Source organism: Aulonocara stuartgranti, assembly GCF_965226115.1.
Source record: "Aulonocara stuartgranti genome assembly, chromosome: 20".
NCBI classification, from domain to species: domain Eukaryota; kingdom Metazoa; phylum Chordata; class Actinopteri; order Cichliformes; family Cichlidae; genus Aulonocara; species Aulonocara stuartgranti.
In genome coordinates, this window is record NC_138956.1 from 24,737,218 (window position 1) to 24,753,880 (window position 16,663).

Consider the following 16,663-nt stretch of genomic DNA (forward strand, 5'->3'; position numbering starts at 1 on the left):
ACATAGTTAGTTACTTCATGTTAAGAGGGTTGTTAAATTTTGGGGGGGTTTCTCTGTATTATAAAGCCCAATAAGAAGCGCCTCAGTGTGACTGCTGTTGTGATTTGGCGCAATATAAATTGAATTGAACCGATTACTATTTAAACACTATAATTCGATCTGTACTTGAAAATGAGTTTTAGAAATTTATTATGAGGGAATTCATGGTCGGGTCAAAATGGACCTGAACCATAGCATGACGGCACAGAATATGATCAGAATGAAACATTTAAAGAGTTAGTCTTAAATGTTTACATACTGTTTCATACTTGGACGATGCAGCACTGACTTATGTAAAGCTGGATGCTGAATGATTGGTTGATTGTTTAAATCCCAGAAGGTTTGGGTGGTTCCTCCTTATGGAAAACAGAGAAGCGACTGGAAGCTGTTCACTCATTCATTCATCTCACTGCAGCCCAGCACTACGGTACTAAAGCTCCTCTGTTGCGTTGTGAGCACTAACAGCATTAGCTAGCAAACAACTGCTAAAATGACACGACTGAAGCGTTCAACGTGAAGTGGATGTCCAAAATGTGAAGCTCTGCCTGCATTTTTATGAACCTGAATCACCGGGGAATCCGACAATCATCATCATCATCAGTGGCACAGCGACAGCAGCAACGGAGGTGGTGGCTTTTCGGCAAGGTAAGACCTGGATCATCAATAAAGCCTGAAGCTAATTTCAAATTGGCTGCCTTAATGCGGCTTAGTTAGTCCATATTTAACGCTAAATAGCCTAAGGAGGATATGGTAACCGATATCAACAATCTTCAAAGACACACCGGACAGATAAGCAGACTATGATAGACACAGCGTTAGCTTAAGTTAGCAGCTAACTACTGACCTTAGCCAGCTGCTAGTCGGCTAATTGGTGGTGCTGATGCTGAGCTAACCAGGCTAACGATGAAGCTAAGGCAGGCTAAAGCTGCTTGTTTTAAAGACTAGCTTTTAACAAGTCTAACAAAAATTCATACTGTTCACAGATCTAATTTGGACTGCATTTAATGAAACCCGATTTTTATATCAAAAACCTAGGAAGTGAAGGCTGAGATACATTCGAAAAAAAAAAAATAAAGATGGGTACTTTGGACAGTTTAAAGTCAATTAAAAAAATGGAGAGGATTAATCCCACCACGCACACGCACATACTTATTACACTCGGTAAAATCTCAAATGTACAGTTAATATTTATGCATATTAGAAAATGAGTCATAAATGATAACATAAATGAATTATAAAATAAAGGACAGGAGTATTTCCAACTTCTTTAACATCTTGTGGAAAGGCTACTCCAGCTTCTTGAATCATACCTGATGAAAGCAGCATCAACTTGTTTTATTTCTGCTTTGTGGCGCAATAATGAGAAGCAAACAACCTGAGAGGCTTTCCTGTTTCATAAACCAATATAATTTCTGAGACATTTTCCAGTGCATAACCTGTTACTGTCATGTTAACAAATAAAAATGTAAATCAAAACTAAGCTTCCAGGCACCCTTGGCTTTAGTATAAGCATGCTAGTTCTTTCCTTCTGGTTTTAGTCAGCACTTATGCAGCTATTTGTAGATCAGAAAAAGAGTCTTACAATATTTTATTTTAGCTACACTAGTGTGGTGAAGGTGCTTGGAGGTTTGCACAATATGACTGCAATGTAGCCGTGCTAGTGCTATTTAAGTAATATCATAATAATATGGCATTGAATCACTCACTACAATCTTCAAAAGTCAACCATCACAAACGTACTGTGTGGGGAGCATGGGGAAAACATGTAAAGCAGTCAGGTAGCGATGAGGTGCATAGCTGGAGTGAAAGATGGGTTCAAGGTGGCAGTGTGATTATATCAGAGATCAGCTGTAAAAAACCTTCTTGTTTGTAGTGCTGATAAACAGAGTGACAGCTTAGGTCAGACAGGAGTCTTCGTGGACTAATTTTGCATACGGCAGTGTGATTTGTAGCAGTAGTTGCAAGCAGGTGGAAGAGAATTGGAAGAGGTGAAGGTATGATCTGGAGAGAAGAGGAATGAAAGACAAATACCTGTCAACTCGTCAATACTGCTCAACCATCCAAAGTAAGTACACAGTATGCAAGAGCGACGAAGAGGACAGTGCAGGCAGGGTGGAGTCAGGGGTAACTTGTGAAATAAGGATAACCATAAAAGTGAAAGAGAAGGTTTACAAGATGGCAATGAGACTTCCTGTGACATAAGGTTTGCAGATGGTAGCCCTAATAAAAAATAAATAAAACAGAAGCCAGAGCTGGAGGTTGAAGATGTTAAGATATTCATCAAGAGTGACCAGAATGCACAAGATTTGAAATTAAATCAGAGGGTCAGCTCAGGTTGAGCTGTTTGAAGACAAAGTTAGAGAGGCAAACTGATGATTTGGTCATATGCAGGTGGATAGTGGATATATTAGGCAAAGGATGGTGAATATGGAGTTGCCAGGCAGAATGAAAAGAGGAAGAGCTCAGAGGAGGTTCATGGATATAGTGAAGAAAGAAGAAGACATGCTGATTCATAAAGGAAGCAAGAAGAAGAATTTTAGTGCGTTTTGCACAGCTATGGGTTCGTATTACAGTTTCTTTTGTATTGTCCACCACATAGTTGTGATCAGATCTCTAGAAACACAGTTTTTTCTGGAAGTGTAGGTGCATTTGATGACACTTGCTATGATGTTTAAACAAAACTTGTAAAAAAAAAAAAAAAAAGATTGTTTTTTTTTAAACATTAATTGTTTGTGCGTTTGTTTGTATGCATGCTGTCTATAGGATCATGTGGTGGGCCTGGCCGTTCCTGCCTGCTCTGGTGCTTCTCTCAGAGCTCTCCGTGGTGAGAGTCCAGACAGCACCGTGCCAAACCTGCAAAAAACTCACTGAGAGTTTCATTAAGGTAGTCCTTGTATCCAAAGAAACTGTCAATGCTTGCTTGTCTTCTTTGAGCAAACCTTAAAAAGAATGTTTTTAGGACCCTAACTTTTACTCTTTCTAGGGCTTGGAGAGAACAGCCAATAAGAACTTTGGGGGAGGAAACACTGCCTGGGAGGAGGAGAAGCTGGCTAAATATGCAACCAGGTAAGACTAATTTTTTGTTGGAGTACTTAGCAAATACCTGCTCATATATTCACAATGTCTAATACGACTAGTTCCGTCTTTTTGCTAAATTAAATTCACATAATAACTTATATTACTAGACATCCTGTCCTCTGCATATTTGTATGATAGTTTGTGTAATAGAGCAGGGCGATATGGCCAAAAATATTTATCACGATATATATTTGAAAATTTGCGATAACGATATAACCGACGATATAATTGATGCGAGACAAAATACAACTCCACAACATTACTAGCGCAAAAAGACAACCTTCCATTTATTTTCACTTAAACAAGAAGCTGGTTTTTATGTACATTAAAGCTTTATAAAAATGTAACAGTACAAATGCAAATTCCTTGCTGAAAGTTTAACCAAAAGGCATTTCCAGTAGAAATGGGCTGACATATCCTGAGCATAACCATGTATAATATCCACTGAAGTTAAAAAGAGGTGCTTTGCAACATTAAACTGCAGTGTGCAGTACGTATTTTTCGGACCATAAGGTGCACGGGATTATAAGGCACATTAAGCGAAACAAAGCAGTCAGATAAATCAAACTTTATTAAACTCATTCTTCTTGCTTCCTCCACTTCTGTACCATTGATTCATTAATGTTGAATTCTCTGGCAGCTGCTCTATTCCCATGTTGTTGCAGTATATTAATGACTAACCTCGTATTGTGGATGGATTATCTCAGTTGTTCTCCTGACTGAAGTTTGGTCCGTTTACAGCATCCTGCCATGCGATTGCATTTGTTTCTAACCATGAGGAACCTTCACGTTAACTTTTATAAGTGGAAAAGTGTTAGTGTTCGTCCTCCAGCTTCACTGTTTATGTTATGCTAACATAGCTGTGTCGCTAGCGATCACGTAGCACATCATTATATACCAGCTAGCCCAACTTCAGTAACCCTACAAACGTCACTGCTGTTTAGTTTCCTGTCTTCATTTATGTTGGAAGTGATAGCAGAGCTGTACGTTTGATTTTTTTCAGAAATCTCTCAGTCAGAACATGCTATATCATGCTTAGGTAACTAGCGAAACTAGCGAGCTAACTTCCGCTAGCTTCCTGCTAACGTCTAACTCCGTTAAATGTAATAACTTTAGTTTTCATGGATGCCTGGAAGTTAAACTTCATAGTTACACCTGGTAAAGCAGCAATGCTGATCGTTTTATTAAAGATGAAAGAATTTAGACAGTTTTTAACTCTGTGATGCTGCAGTGTTGTTTGACCTGAAGCATACGGAGTTTAGGACCCAGATTACTCCCAGATTTAAGAGCATCTTAGTCCGACAAATATGACAATAACAACGGCCGCTTGCATGTTCTGCAAAAAAATGTGCTTTGTCGTGTATCTGACGGACAAACACCAAACCAGTTCCACATCACGGAAGTTGCACCATTTTTACAAACCAATTCTGGTTCATCTGTTTCACTCAACAATCGGCCATGTGCGTATGAAAACAAAGGCACTGCGCATGCACGTTTTACTCCCATTCTATCGCGATATTTCATTTTCCTATCGTTGCCTAACATTATACCGGTATTACCGTGAACGGTATAATATGGCCCAGCCCTATTGTGTAATATATATATTTGCCAAAAGTTTTCTACTGGAAAAGGTGGGGTTAAATCATATTTAAGGGGTAGGGTGTTCTTACTTCATGACTATGTTGCTGTCTCTGTCCAAACTTGTGTTCCAGTGAAACTCGCCTACTAGAGATAGTAGAATCTGCTTGTGAGAAAACAGATTTTGAATGTAATCGACTGCTGGAGCAGATAGAGGACCAAGTGGAGACATGGTGGTTCCACAGGTAAAAAAAGCTGCTTTCATGCATGAACCTGTGTTAAATTGAGATGAATTAGATCAGCAGGAAAAGGTCTTCTGACGCACATTTTGAAATGTAATTTAAAAGAATAAGTTGTCTGTAGAGTGTGTAGGTGGCACCGTCAGTTTCTCCTGTGTAATTAGGTTATGCTGATTTTTTTAAAATTTATTTATTTATTTTTTTATATCATGCCCCTGTCTTAACTTCCTAACTGATGTGATCTGTACATCCTACAGACAGCAGGAAGCACCAGACCTGTTTGAGTGGCTGTGTATAGAGGAGCTGAGACTCTGCTGTCCACCTGGACACTTTGGACCTGACTGCAAAGGTGTGGCTTTAAACACAAGCTGCCTTATGTCAGCACTGACAACCTAGTCGGTCCAAAAAATATTAAAAACGCATGGAACTCAGTGATGATAATCAGAATCATGTTAATTGTAGGTTTAAAGTGTAGCACTGATATCCTGCTTATCCCATACAGAGTGTCCATCTGGACCCGGTGGCACATGTGGAGGTCTGGGCCGCTGTGAAGGGGAGGGTACTCGCCTGGGAGATGGAGAGTGTGTCTGTGATCCCGGGTACTCAGGCCATCTTTGCCAAAGCTGTGCTGATGGTTACTACAGAGAGAAAAGCTCCAATAACAGCATAGCAGCCTGTGCAGGTGCCACAGATTCAGATAATGGTTTCCACGCTGTTAAATCCTGCCTGGGGTCATCTAAACTTGACCCTCACCCTGTGACTGTGTCTTTCATCCTTTGTAGCCTGCTACCACTCATGCAAGAAATGCTCAGGGCCGCAGGACTACAAATGTCTGGACTGCAAACCCGGCTGGATCCTTCATGACAACAAATGTGTTGGTGAGTTTGTGGCTTTAGAGGTCACTCAATAGCAATTCAGTGATTCGGTGCCAACTTTCTGTTGTTTGACATGGCTTGTATGTCTCCTAGACATCGATGAATGCGGTACAGAGCTGGCTCGTTGCCCTTCTAACACCTACTGTCACAACACAGATGGATCATATGAATGCAGAGGTATGTTCTTTTCTCTAGTTACTATTTTCATTTTCCTGGAACTTATTAAATCATGCATATTTTGTGGTGCTGCTGTAATAAGAGGCAGGTTTTTAGTTACATCTGGAGCATATGTGATAATACAGTTTCAGTAAGTCTCATCACAAAATGTGAGTGGTGTTATTGTATGCTACTTCTCACAGTTCAAGGAATGTTTAAATCAAACTGCATAAAGACATGCACTCATTGGCCACTTGATAGTTATACTTTGCTCTTAATGAGTTGGACCCCCTTTTGCCTTCAAAACTGCCTTAATTTTTCATGTCAAAAAGTCAACAAGTTCCATTGAAATGTTCATCAGATATTTTGGTCCATATTCTCACGCTAGCATCATGCAGTTGCTGTAGATTTGTCAGATTAAAATGACTGATGGGAATCTCACATTCCACCACATTCCAAAGTTGTTCTTTTGGGTTGATGCCTGTGGAGGCTATTTGAGTACCGCTAACTCACTGATGTGTTTGTAACATCGTGCTTTATCCTATTGAAACGATGCTCGATGCACAGGCCCAAAGTGATCCATGAAAATATTCCCCTTGCCATTACACCACCAGCGGCCTGAGCCAGTGGTACAAGGCAGCATAGATCCATGTTTTCGTGCTGTTTATGCCAAATCTAGTCCTTGCATTCAAATGTCACAGCAAAAATTGAGTCTCATCAGACCAGGCAGCCTTTTTCTAATCTTATGTTGATCAACTTTGGAGAGGCTGTGTAAATTGCAGTCTGGATTTTCATTCTCAGCTGACAGCAGTGGCACCAGATGTGGTCTTTTGCTGCTGTAGCCCATCTAGTTCAAGGTCTGATGTGTTGTGAGTTCAGAGATGGTTGGAATTAGTGGGTATTTGAGTGACTTGTTAGCTTCCTTTCAGCTCAAAGTATTCCAGCCATTGTCTTCTGACTTTTGGCATCAGCAAGACATTTTCATCCAGAGAACTGTCACTCATATTTTCTCTTCTCTTGGACCATTCTTTGTAAACATGGTTGTGTAGGAAGATGCTAGTAGATCAGTAAAGTACTCATAGCCAGGCTGGCGTCAATATCCATGCCACATTCAAAGTCACTTAAATCACCTTTCATATCCATTCTGATGCTTTGGTTGAACTTGTTTGCATGCTTGAAATGAGTCGCTGCCATGTAATTGGTAGAGATTTGTGTTAATAAGCAGTTAAACGGGTGTACCTGACATCGTGGCTGGTGACTGCACCTTGCAAACGCATCTTAATTTGAATATGAAATGCAAAACAGTTTAGTCCAATTACTGGTTAGTTGTTGTTTCTCTTTAGGTGGTGTAGGACAGAGTTTTTCTTCCACAAAGGAATTTGTGGGATTCCCAAAGAGGTTACAATTGTAATATTGTAATTGTAATTTATTTGATCTAACCTCACTTGTTGACTACAAGTTATTTTAAGTAGTAAGAAAAAACTGAAAAAAGGGCGAAGATATTTATCAAGTATGGTAACAAAGCCTCATTACTTTTACAGTAAAATGACTTAATAAATGTGCAGTGGAATTCCTGGTGAAAAAATGTTTATTATAGCAATATGTAATGCTGACCACTGCATTTCTGGCGTTTTGTAGGATGTGACCAGGCATGTGTGGGCTGCATGGGTAGTGGTCCTGCCCGCTGTAAAAAATGTGCGCGTGGCTACAGATTGAAGGGAGCGAAGTGTCTTGGTATGTATACACAAACTGGCTACTGAATCTCAACATCAGTTTCCTTTTCTCTTTTCCTGATGTGTTTAAACTTGTTTTCTTTGTGTCCTCTTACAGATATAGATGAATGTAGTGAACGTGCCATAGCATGCCCGGGACTCAATGAGGCCTGTATAAATGAGGAGGGCTCCTTCCACTGTGACTGTGCTAATGGCTTTATCAGAAGAGACAGCATCTGTGTTGAAAATAAACCTCCTGGTAAGAAAAAGCCATAAGGAATATGCAAACACACACATGCAGCGTACAGCTTTTCAGACCTCTTGGTTTCTTTTCCTTTTACCTCTTCAGCTGGCCCAGAGAAGGGACTCTTTGACGATATGACAGATGATGAGGTCCTTGTACTGCAACAGATGTTCTTTGGAGTGGTAATCTGTGCCCTAGCCACCCTTGCTGCCAAGGGTGACATGGTCTTCACAGCTATTTTCATTGGAGGTGTGGCTGCTATGGCTGGATACTGGCTGACTGAGAAGGGAGACTACATGCTGGACGGATTTCTGAAGGGACGCTAGACTGCATTGGACCGTAGCTTGAATAAAAAGACGGGTCAATTTGGGTAAATAGGAATCAGTTTGAGGCAAGAAACTAGCTTTGCAATGCTAGATTTTCAGGGATTTACTTGTGACTGGGGAATTAATTTAAAGGGCGTGGGTTAATTTATGTGTATGAGTTGCATAACACGGGAAGAAGGGAGAACTTAAAGAACATGAAGCCATGAAGCTTTAAGAGGAGTAACGAAGCATCACTGCACTGATGGAAAGGAACTGAACTTACTTCCCTACCTCAGCTGTGTTGGGAACAAGGGTGACATAAAGACCACTACTGATTGTGAAAATCTTATGCATTTGGATATGATGTCTGGTCTTTGTCTCTCTTGAAAAGATTTATTTTTTTTTTTCATCTACTCTATTCATGAAGTCCATCTGCGTTTTCCCCATTTCAGCTCTCCCTCCCTCCCATAGTTTGAATGGCACATGAGTTGTGAGTGTGTCAGGTTACTAATGCACTTGAACTTACCGCTGTGGGACATTGGGTAGGATGGAGATATCACAATTTCCCAAATTCCCCCAGTGAAGCACTCATAAAACTCTGGGATATTTACATTAAGAACAGCCATTTATTTATGTTCACAGAATAACTTTTTACCTCTTTGTCCCAGAATAATTCTTTGTAATAATAATGCATGATAAATAGGATTGGAAATGAAAGATACAGCACCCTATGTATTTATTTGTCCTACTTGGCATGGAAGATAACTTTTTAATAGCTGCTGGGTCACCAACATTACTTATTTAAGTACCAGGATCCTGTTACAGGAAGCAGGTTAAGCCAACAGTGCTGAGTTTGTTAACCCCGAGAAACGTTTTTTCAGTTCTAGAAATAGAGTTAAATAATAAAAAGTTAAATAGAGGTCAGAGCCAAGCAAATTATCCTGCAGACGTCAGAATAAAATCTGTAGCTGTCAACCTGTCTGAACTCCACTGAATGTTCCTAAAACAATGGGTGTTTATTGTTTAAATCATTTTAATCTGTATAAAGCTTTAGACACATGATGCTGGTTAATGATCACATTTGTCATGTTGTAATCAAGTGAAAATGAGGCTGCAAGGACTTTAACGGGCACTAAAATGCAATTAAACATATTTTAAAGCGACTTGCTCCACATATTGTTGTTCGGTCATGAAATTTTGTCATCGTTTTGAAAGACAGTTTCTAAAGTTTGGTGTCTGAACCTGAACATATTTTCCACTGAAAATGGCCCAAACCAGTCTCGCTGCGTGTACCCAGATAGCAGTAGTGACCAGAAGTGGATCCATCAGCAATGCTGAATAGTCTAACATTTTCTGATTTAGTGTAAGAGACAGTAAATTGTGCCTTTTTACAGAGTCATCATTAAGCATAAACAAGCTAAATATAGTTGCAACTAAGTAAATACAACAAGGAACAAGTTAAGCTTATTTGTTTCAGTTTTATTTCACTGTTATTTTAGCTGTCTGGGAAGAGTTTCTCAGTTTCAGTTTGGACATATCCATAGATTGGGATACCATTTTTTTTTTTTTTTTTTTTTTTTTAAATGTAATATCTGACAGTTATGACACACACATACTGTCTCACTTTGCACCGTATTTTTATTCTGTGCAAAACTGAAAAATAAATCTAGCAAAGAAACAACAAATTATACTGCTGCTTGATTTTCTTTGTGGTACCTTCTATCATTTGATCATGTACCCAGTGATGGCGTGCCCTTCACTGGGTACATGCCAGCGCATGCCCTGCAGAACCAGTTAGGCACTTTCTCAAAAGGTAACACTTGAAAACAACGGATAAAAATGCTGTGTAGATCCACATGAATAGGAATATTGCATTATCAGAGTGTAACTGACGGTTACTTTCTTTTTCTACTCATGTGTGCGTTTAACTTGGGGTTATTGTCATCAGAGTTAAATGAACTTGCGGTAAACTTCAAAGTTGCCTATTTCAGAGATAAACAACTCGGAGTTCATTTTTAAACTCAGTTTTCTAAACCTCCTGGAACAGGACCCAGCTCTATTCTACATACAAGCGTTTTGTGTTGCCTTTATTTTGAAGTTATATTTATGTTGTCATATTTTATTAATATTTCCTTTATACTTGTGTGTGTGTGCTATCAGCATATATTTTTAAGAGTTAAATTGTAGTTCTGGGAGATACATTAGAATCATGTTGGATTGCCACTCAATAGAGCGTCACTTTTTATCCGTCCAATTATCTATTTATTTTTATTTTAAGTTATGCTTGATGATTTTCCGAGTGTGGAATGTTGTCCAGAGTCAAAATTCATTAGCGATGTTTGCATTACAATAAAAAGTCTGGCACTGTTTGTTGTTTTTGTTTATTTATTTATTTGATCTTTGTCAGAGTTCCATGTTTGCATCATATTATAAATGACAGGGAAATCGGGAGTAGTTCATCATTGAGATAAACTCTTGGCATTAGTTAATGTGTTTTTATTAGAAAGGTTCTCATTGTTATTGTGTAGTGATGTTAAAAAGAAAGTACACGCTCTTTCAATTCTAAGGTTTTACTTACAGGATGTAATGATACAAAATAATCTGCTCCATAAATCATGTAACTACAACCTCAGACAAAAAACAAAGTAAAAATGCTGAAGTCTTTTTTTGATTGAATCCTTTGTAAAACCGTCTTCAGCAGCAATAACTTCAACTAACTGCTTTTCTGTGTGATTCTATCAGTCAGAAGAATTTTGTGCCACTCATTACGTCTTTGCTGCAGATTATTGAGGTTTGCAGGCATTTATTTATGCACAGCTCTCAATGTCTGGACTTTCTGTGGGCCACTGCAACACCTTAATTCTTCTCTTTTTCAGCCATTTGGTTTATTTGCTGCTGCGCTTAGGATCATTATCCTTTCACATGGCTCACCTTAACTTTAGCTGTCAAACAGGTGGCTTCACATTTGACTTTAGAGTACTTTGACATACAGAGGAGTTCACGCTTGATTCAATGACTGCAAATTGCCTGTGGCTGCACAACATGGTGCTTGACAGGTGGTATGAAGTGTTTGTACCAGTGATGTTTGGTTTTCATGTGGCCACCCTTCCAAACAAGTCATACCTGTTCAGTCTTTTTTTTTTTTTTTTAATTATACTGTTGTGAACTTTAACATTTAACATGAGAACTGAGACAGGCAGAGCCTTTTTGTTTTTGACAGGTTCTCCTCAGTGTTATGCAGTTGGACCCTGGGGTGAATTTCTTGGAACATCCATTTCTGGAAAGCTTAGTGACGGTATTGAGTGTTTTAAACTTTTGAATACTCTTTATCACCATATACTGGTGGACTTCAAATTGTTTTTGATAAGCTTCCTGGTTATCAATAAAGTAAGAGGAAACTGATCAGCTCACCTAGTGTTGCTTACTTTCTGAATTCCTATAGAAGTAATAAGGGTGTACTAAGTTTTTAAAACACTGCTTCTGTATTTTGTCTGAATTTGTGTTTAAATAAATTATGACATTGTATGATATGTAGGTTGTATTGACCTAATTTTAAGATTTGCCAAGGACCAGATTTTGTTTTTTTAATGACCTGATACAAAAACTGTGAATTGAAAGACTGTGTACCCGTTTTTTCACACGACTGTATGTAATCCAAAATGTTTTAAAATTAGTTCCTTTAGTGATTCTGCACTGTACATTTGGGATCCCATTTTTCCACCTGACACACATGCTACAGTGAGGCCTAAGTCTGACGTTTTGACCTCCTGGGGAGGTTTGACCTATTTCAGTGTTCCACTCCAGTTGATGGGGTTGAGGCGCAGCAGCTCTCTTTCATTCAGGGCCTCCTGGGAACGTGTTAGTGCTCTGTCCCTCCAGCTCTGCTCCATTAGCTGTTCACGAGCAGAGAAAGAAACAAGAAGGAAAAAAAAAAAAACCCACCCACACTCAGACACTCGCTGTATTTTTGTAACCTGAGAGCATGATGAAACATTTCCAGGGCACTACCGGATGGGGCCATAACCACAAAAGCATTAATAGTGGATATATAATGTATGTGTGGGGCTGTACCCTCTTGTTCTCATCTCTGTACACCGCCATTGCTTTGCTGTGTTGGATCCTTTGCTCTCGTTCACTGGCCAGATCGAGGCGGTCTGCTTCTCGGAGAGTCTCCGCTTCCTTTATTTTATTGGCCAGCTGCAGCTTTATTGCTGCACATTTCTCCTCTATTTGTCTCTTCAGCTGTTCTCGCAACTCCTTCCTACGGAGATAAAAAAGAGCAGCTTTTCTTTGCCAGAAACAACTGTTGTTGTTTTTCAATATAAAAAGGTCAATGGTATCCTCCACTATTTTACCTGTACTCTTCTCTCTCACTGCTGGTTCCATAGAAGGGTTTTCGCCATACCTGATGATATCTGACACAGCAACTTTCAGTCATTGTCTTTGAAGTCAGCTCTTCAAAGGAAAGAGGGAAATGGCACAAGTGATTCAGTGATAGTGAAATGATTTAGTGCACCTACCTGTAATGCTCTTTTCTCTGCATGATCAGTGTCCTCTGGTGGTTGTGCTGGTGAACATCTGGTGTCTCCAGACTGACAGTCCGTTTATGAACAAATGGTGGGTGTAAAGGGTTCAATCTGGGAATACTCTAAGAAGCATATTTATGGATCGGTTTGGTTTTTCTTGTTGTTGTTTTAAACAATCTATTTCTATGATAAACCACACAATTGAGAAATCTCTGCTTACCTGATTGCTTTTCCAAAACTGTGCGGAGTCCGAAATTACGGGAAATTTTACGGTTGTATCCACCAGGCAGCGAGCTTGCCGGACAGGAGGTGCGCGAGGAATACAGACTGGCGTGGGAGCTATGGAGATGGCTGCTGTGAGGATAAAGAAGTGAACAGAATTAAAGAATTAAAAGATACTTTTAAATAAAACCAGTAATACTTAAAAAAAGGACAACAAATGGAAAACAAAATCTCTCCTTACGTAGTTTCATCTTATACTTCACACTTCTGTTGGCACACCAGAGGAGTCCAATGAAACTTTCAAAGCTCTACTTTTCTTCTTAAAGGCGTAGTTGCCTTAGCATTAAATCAACATGCAACAACACACAAAAAAAACAAATCCAAGTTTAAATATACCGGATTGCTATAGTGGTGCTAGTTAGAGATTATATTGCCGTACCGATGTATGTGTTTAGTGTTTTGCGGTGGCAACAGTTGCCTTGGGAATCAAGTTACACCCTATCAAAAGAAAGCTGCTGCATTAAGTGGTACGCATCAATGCACTCATAAAGAAAGATTAGACTGTGCCAATAGCTATATTTAGGGAGTGTCCCTGGATCTCATCTATGTAGAAAGCCTGAGGCGAGAAGGCTGAATAAACCACTCATGAATCATTTCAACTTTTAACCAGCTTAAAACATTTTATTCAACACATAGTAAAAGTTCTTAAAGGCTAGCCAGCGTAATACTGCATAATATTGAAGAAATTCACGATTAAAATTTCAAGTCCTCCATAATGCTAATATTGTTATATTGTTGGGTAACTGCAGTTTGTGTGATAGAAGTGATTTTCTTGTTTCTGGTCCTTCAGATTCCCAGTTTCTCATGGTTCTCCCACAGCCAAGCATGGTACTTGTTTAGCATATGATCATCAGGTTTTACCTTTGACACAAGAATCGAAAAAACAACAAATTAAACTTGAATTTAGAGCAAATAAATGAGGGAGCAATGGAAGCAACTGAAGTAAAATAGTTGGGATTATACCCACCTGTCGCCACTCATTGATACAGAAGATCCTGTACGAATCGTTGCCGTACTTTCCAATACCGTGCAACTCAATAGGGTAACGCCACTGTTTAGTTAGATACTCATCTACACAAGAGAAAAGGTGTTGTGAGGGTTTTTTTCTGTTTCATATATTCTTACTAAAACCATGCAAAGACTACCAAAAATGGACAATAAAATTACATTAATATATATAAATAAATGGACATTGCTTCTGCACAAAGGTAGTTGCTGCTGTAATCCACTAGCAGTCAAGAATATCCACCTGAGAAGCGGATGAGTGTTTTGGCTCTAAGCTCATACAGGCCAAGTGGCTTCATAAGTTCAGACATGGGCTTCCAGTCGGCCTGCCGGGTCACCTCTGCAGATGGATAACGCTCAAAGAACTGCCACAGGACTGGAATGGCCATTTTACCTGTATTAAATAAATGCCAGGCTTCAGCAAAGTTTAATGCAACATCCTGAATAATTAAATGTGTGTGTTGAATCCTACCACTGGTTTTGTTCAGAAAAACTGTGGCTACCAGCAGCTTCCAGGGATCATGGAAAAGAGTTTCCTGTACGAGGTTGAAGGGAGACCGGGGAGGTGTCCACTTCTTGAAGGCCTTCCTCCTCGGTGGGCTAAGTCCTGAATGAGGACAGTGCACGTTTCTTTAAATTACACACTTTATTTATTTCGTGAATGTTGATCTACATGTCCGATGTAAAAGCATCCACAGTTTCCTGCATTAAACATTACCATCTCTGCTGGATTTCCCACTGAAATAAGGACTTGTTTTCCGCTTGCCTTCCAAGCTTTTGGACTCTAAGCAGACAGGAAACATTTATAGATATTAGAAGAGTGAAGCTGCTTTACATCTTTTGGTCGGGTCCAAAGTTAAGTACCTCATAAAATGACACAATAAAGAAAATCATACATTCGCTGAGCACAAAGTGGTGGAGTCCTATGATGGCTTCATTAATGCAGTAAGATTACTCAATCAATTCTGTCCTCCCTTAGACTAATGATGTGATGCACTCTCTAACAATGGACCATTATTCTTCGCCCCCTCTTTATCAGATCTAAATGTATGCATTTTTTTTTCTATTTGTAACGTTTTGTGTCAATTAAGGCATTTGGTTTCTTTGATTTTTATGAATTTCTAGCTGCAAATATAGAGGATAATGGGAGACATAAATAACCACTAATGCACTGGATAAGCTCAAAAAAACATGAAAAACTTTAACAAATTGTCAGTCAGTGTGGCTCATACTTACTATTCTGGGATTCTCGAACTGGTGTACAGCTCCCATCAGTGGTATCAGGTAACAACGCATGTTCTTCAGCATCTTGACGACTGTCACCACCAGCCTCCAGGTCAGAATTAGGAGTGTTGTCACCTTTGCTTTCATCACCTTTGTTCTCGCTCTCAGCGGCAGGTTCAACATTCAAAATCGGGGCCGAAGGCTGCAAATCTGCTTTCTTGTCCTCTTGAAGAATAGATTTGTTTAGTTGATTACTTAAAGGAGCCAGTCTGAGTAACTTCTCTCTCAGCTGGCCTCCTCTTTGGGGGCTCTTTTGCAGATGTACATTGTCCACTTTTTCTGAGGTCAAAGCTTGTAAGCAACCATTTAAACTTTCAGTAGTTTTGTCTCCATTCACATTCACTTCTAATACACATGCAGCCTTCTGTAGTTCAGTGTCAGCATCAATATGATTTGTGTCGTTTGCTGTCTTCACTTTTCCACTTTTAGTATCACTTCTGAGGGAGGAAGAGGCTTGTTTGGATTTATTTGGAGGTGCCTCTAGAATTGCTGTTCCATTTTCTGTTTCCTCCTGCTGTCCCTCTGAAGGCTTTTTCTTTCCTCTCCTCTGCTTTACTTTGGAAGGGGGTGCTTGTGATGTGGTGAAATCAAAGAGGCTTATGTCTAAGTTACCACTTCCACTTTCCAGGAGGAAAGTGCGTAGGGATGCTCTGGACCGGAACCTTTGCCCTTCGGGACTTAAACAACAGGAAAATCAATTAAATGGTGATCTAAGGGCTTCTGTGGTGAACTTACAGGTAACATCAACAGAGACAAGATTGTAAAAAACACAAAAACAAAACTGAGTCACCTTGTAAAGTAGACATCTAGTTTGCCTGCTGTTTTGCCTGCTTTCCGCTGCCTCACTTCTCTGATCCAGCCAGGGGGCAATGCGGAAGAAGTGCACAAAATATCCCCTTCTTTGAGACTTTGATGATTCATATCCACACTGCTCTCCAGTTCAGTATCTCATCTAGTAGGATGCATTTTTAGTTTCTTTGGAGTCCTGTTGAAGTGAAGACAACGAATAAAAAAACGTTGGCTTTATTGTTAAACTATGAACCTGTAGTTCTTGTTTTGTTCGTGCATGTTTACTTGGACAATTACAAAAACAACACATACAAGGCGTTTGCTCATTCTACAGTTTGCTCACATAAAGCCACATTAAAAAAGGATTGCTGGACATTACTGGGCAGCAGATCAACAGCAAAGAGCTAAAACGTTAACAAAGGCGTGTGTAGCATACATGAATACTGATCAGGCTTTAGATGTGCATCTTCTTGTCTCGACGTTGCTTTCCCGAGTACTTTCTGATGTCAACACAGAAGCAGGAAGTAGCGAGCAAGTGCGAGTCTGCGCAT

At 39.5% G+C, this 16,663-nt stretch overlaps 3 protein-coding genes across 8 annotated transcripts; 1 reads left to right on the forward strand and 2 right to left on the reverse strand.

Moving 5' to 3' along the window:
* The first annotated feature begins 162 nt into the window (after window positions 1-162).
* On the forward strand, window positions 163-9,389 carry creld1b (cysteine-rich with EGF-like domains 1b). Of its 4 annotated transcripts, XM_082518114.1 has the most exons (13): window positions 163-684; window positions 1,980-2,104; window positions 2,431-2,599; window positions 2,803-2,923; window positions 3,023-3,105; window positions 4,830-4,940; window positions 5,192-5,283; window positions 5,437-5,616; window positions 5,717-5,812; window positions 5,903-5,986; window positions 7,604-7,699; window positions 7,796-7,936; window positions 8,027-9,389. In XM_082518114.1, exons 4-13 carry the CDS (start codon window positions 2,807-2,809, stop codon window positions 8,245-8,247), a joined length of 1,221 nt encoding a protein of 406 aa, XP_082374240.1. In that variant the 5' UTR covers window positions 163-684; window positions 1,980-2,104; window positions 2,431-2,599; window positions 2,803-2,806; the 3' UTR covers window positions 8,248-9,389. The 4 variants fall into 4 exon arrangements, with proteins under 4 accessions (XP_082374240.1, XP_082374241.1, XP_082374239.1 ...); XM_082518115.1 differs by lacking the exon at window positions 1,980-2,104; XM_082518113.1 differs by lacking the exons at window positions 1,980-2,104; window positions 2,431-2,599.
* A 457-nt stretch (window positions 9,390-9,846) lies between these two features.
* Window positions 9,847-13,501, reverse strand: LOC309696752 (uncharacterized protein). Of its 3 annotated transcripts, XM_082518126.1 has the most exons (6): window positions 13,216-13,501; window positions 12,973-13,106; window positions 12,747-12,874; window positions 12,582-12,641; window positions 12,298-12,487; window positions 9,847-12,119 (listed from the first exon to the last, which is right to left on the reverse strand). In XM_082518126.1, exons 1-6 carry the CDS (start codon window positions 13,223-13,225, stop codon window positions 12,009-12,011), a joined length of 633 nt encoding a protein of 210 aa, XP_082374252.1. In that variant the 5' UTR covers window positions 13,226-13,501; the 3' UTR covers window positions 9,847-12,008. The 3 variants fall into 3 exon arrangements, with proteins under 3 accessions (XP_082374252.1, XP_082374251.1, XP_082374250.1); XM_082518125.1 differs by having other exon boundaries at window positions 12,003-12,487; window positions 12,973-13,103; window positions 13,216-13,435; XM_082518124.1 differs by having other exon boundaries at window positions 12,003-12,487; window positions 13,216-13,435.
* A 174-nt stretch (window positions 13,502-13,675) lies between these two features.
* Window positions 13,676-16,658, reverse strand: mbd4 (methyl-CpG binding domain protein 4). Its single transcript, XM_082518111.1, has 8 exons — window positions 16,549-16,658; window positions 16,114-16,308; window positions 15,276-16,000; window positions 14,758-14,823; window positions 14,512-14,646; window positions 14,284-14,433; window positions 14,002-14,105; window positions 13,676-13,895 (listed from the first exon to the last, which is right to left on the reverse strand). The coding sequence occupies exons 2-8, from the start codon at window positions 16,242-16,244 to the stop codon at window positions 13,821-13,823; spliced, it is 1,386 nt and encodes a 461-aa protein (XP_082374237.1). The 5' UTR covers window positions 16,245-16,308; window positions 16,549-16,658; the 3' UTR covers window positions 13,676-13,820.
* Window positions 16,659-16,663: the final 5 nt, after the last annotated feature.

Excerpts from the sequence above, each read along its gene's own strand:
- LOC309696752 (XM_082518124.1), bottom strand. Across the intron at positions 12,875-12,972 it reads AGTTTTGGAAAAGCAATCAG|AGTATTCCCAGATTGAACCC; the intron begins GTAAGCAGAGAT and ends TATGCTTCTTAG. Across the intron at positions 12,488-12,581 it reads AGTGAGAGAGAAGAGTACAG|GAAGGAGTTGCGAGAACAGC; the intron begins GTAAAATAGTGG and ends TTATCTCCGTAG.
- mbd4 (XM_082518111.1), bottom strand. The coding sequence starts at position 16,244 with ATGAATCATCAAAGTCTCAAAGAAGGGGATATTTTGTGCACTTCTTCC. Across the intron at positions 14,824-15,275 it reads AGTTCGAGAATCCCAGAATA|AGTCCAAAAGCTTGGAAGGC; the intron begins GTAAGTATGAGC and ends CTGTCTGCTTAG. Across the intron at positions 14,106-14,283 it reads AACACTCATCCGCTTCTCAG|ATGAGTATCTAACTAAACAG; the intron begins GTGGATATTCTT and ends TCTCTTGTGTAG.
- creld1b (XM_082518114.1), top strand. The coding sequence starts at position 2,807 with ATGTGGTGGGCCTGGCCGTTCCTGCCTGCTCTGGTGCTTCTCTCAGAG. Across the intron at positions 2,924-3,022 it reads TCACTGAGAGTTTCATTAAG|GGCTTGGAGAGAACAGCCAA; the intron begins GTAGTCCTTGTA and ends TACTCTTTCTAG. Across the intron at positions 7,700-7,795 it reads GAAGGGAGCGAAGTGTCTTG|ATATAGATGAATGTAGTGAA; the intron begins GTATGTATACAC and ends GTCCTCTTACAG.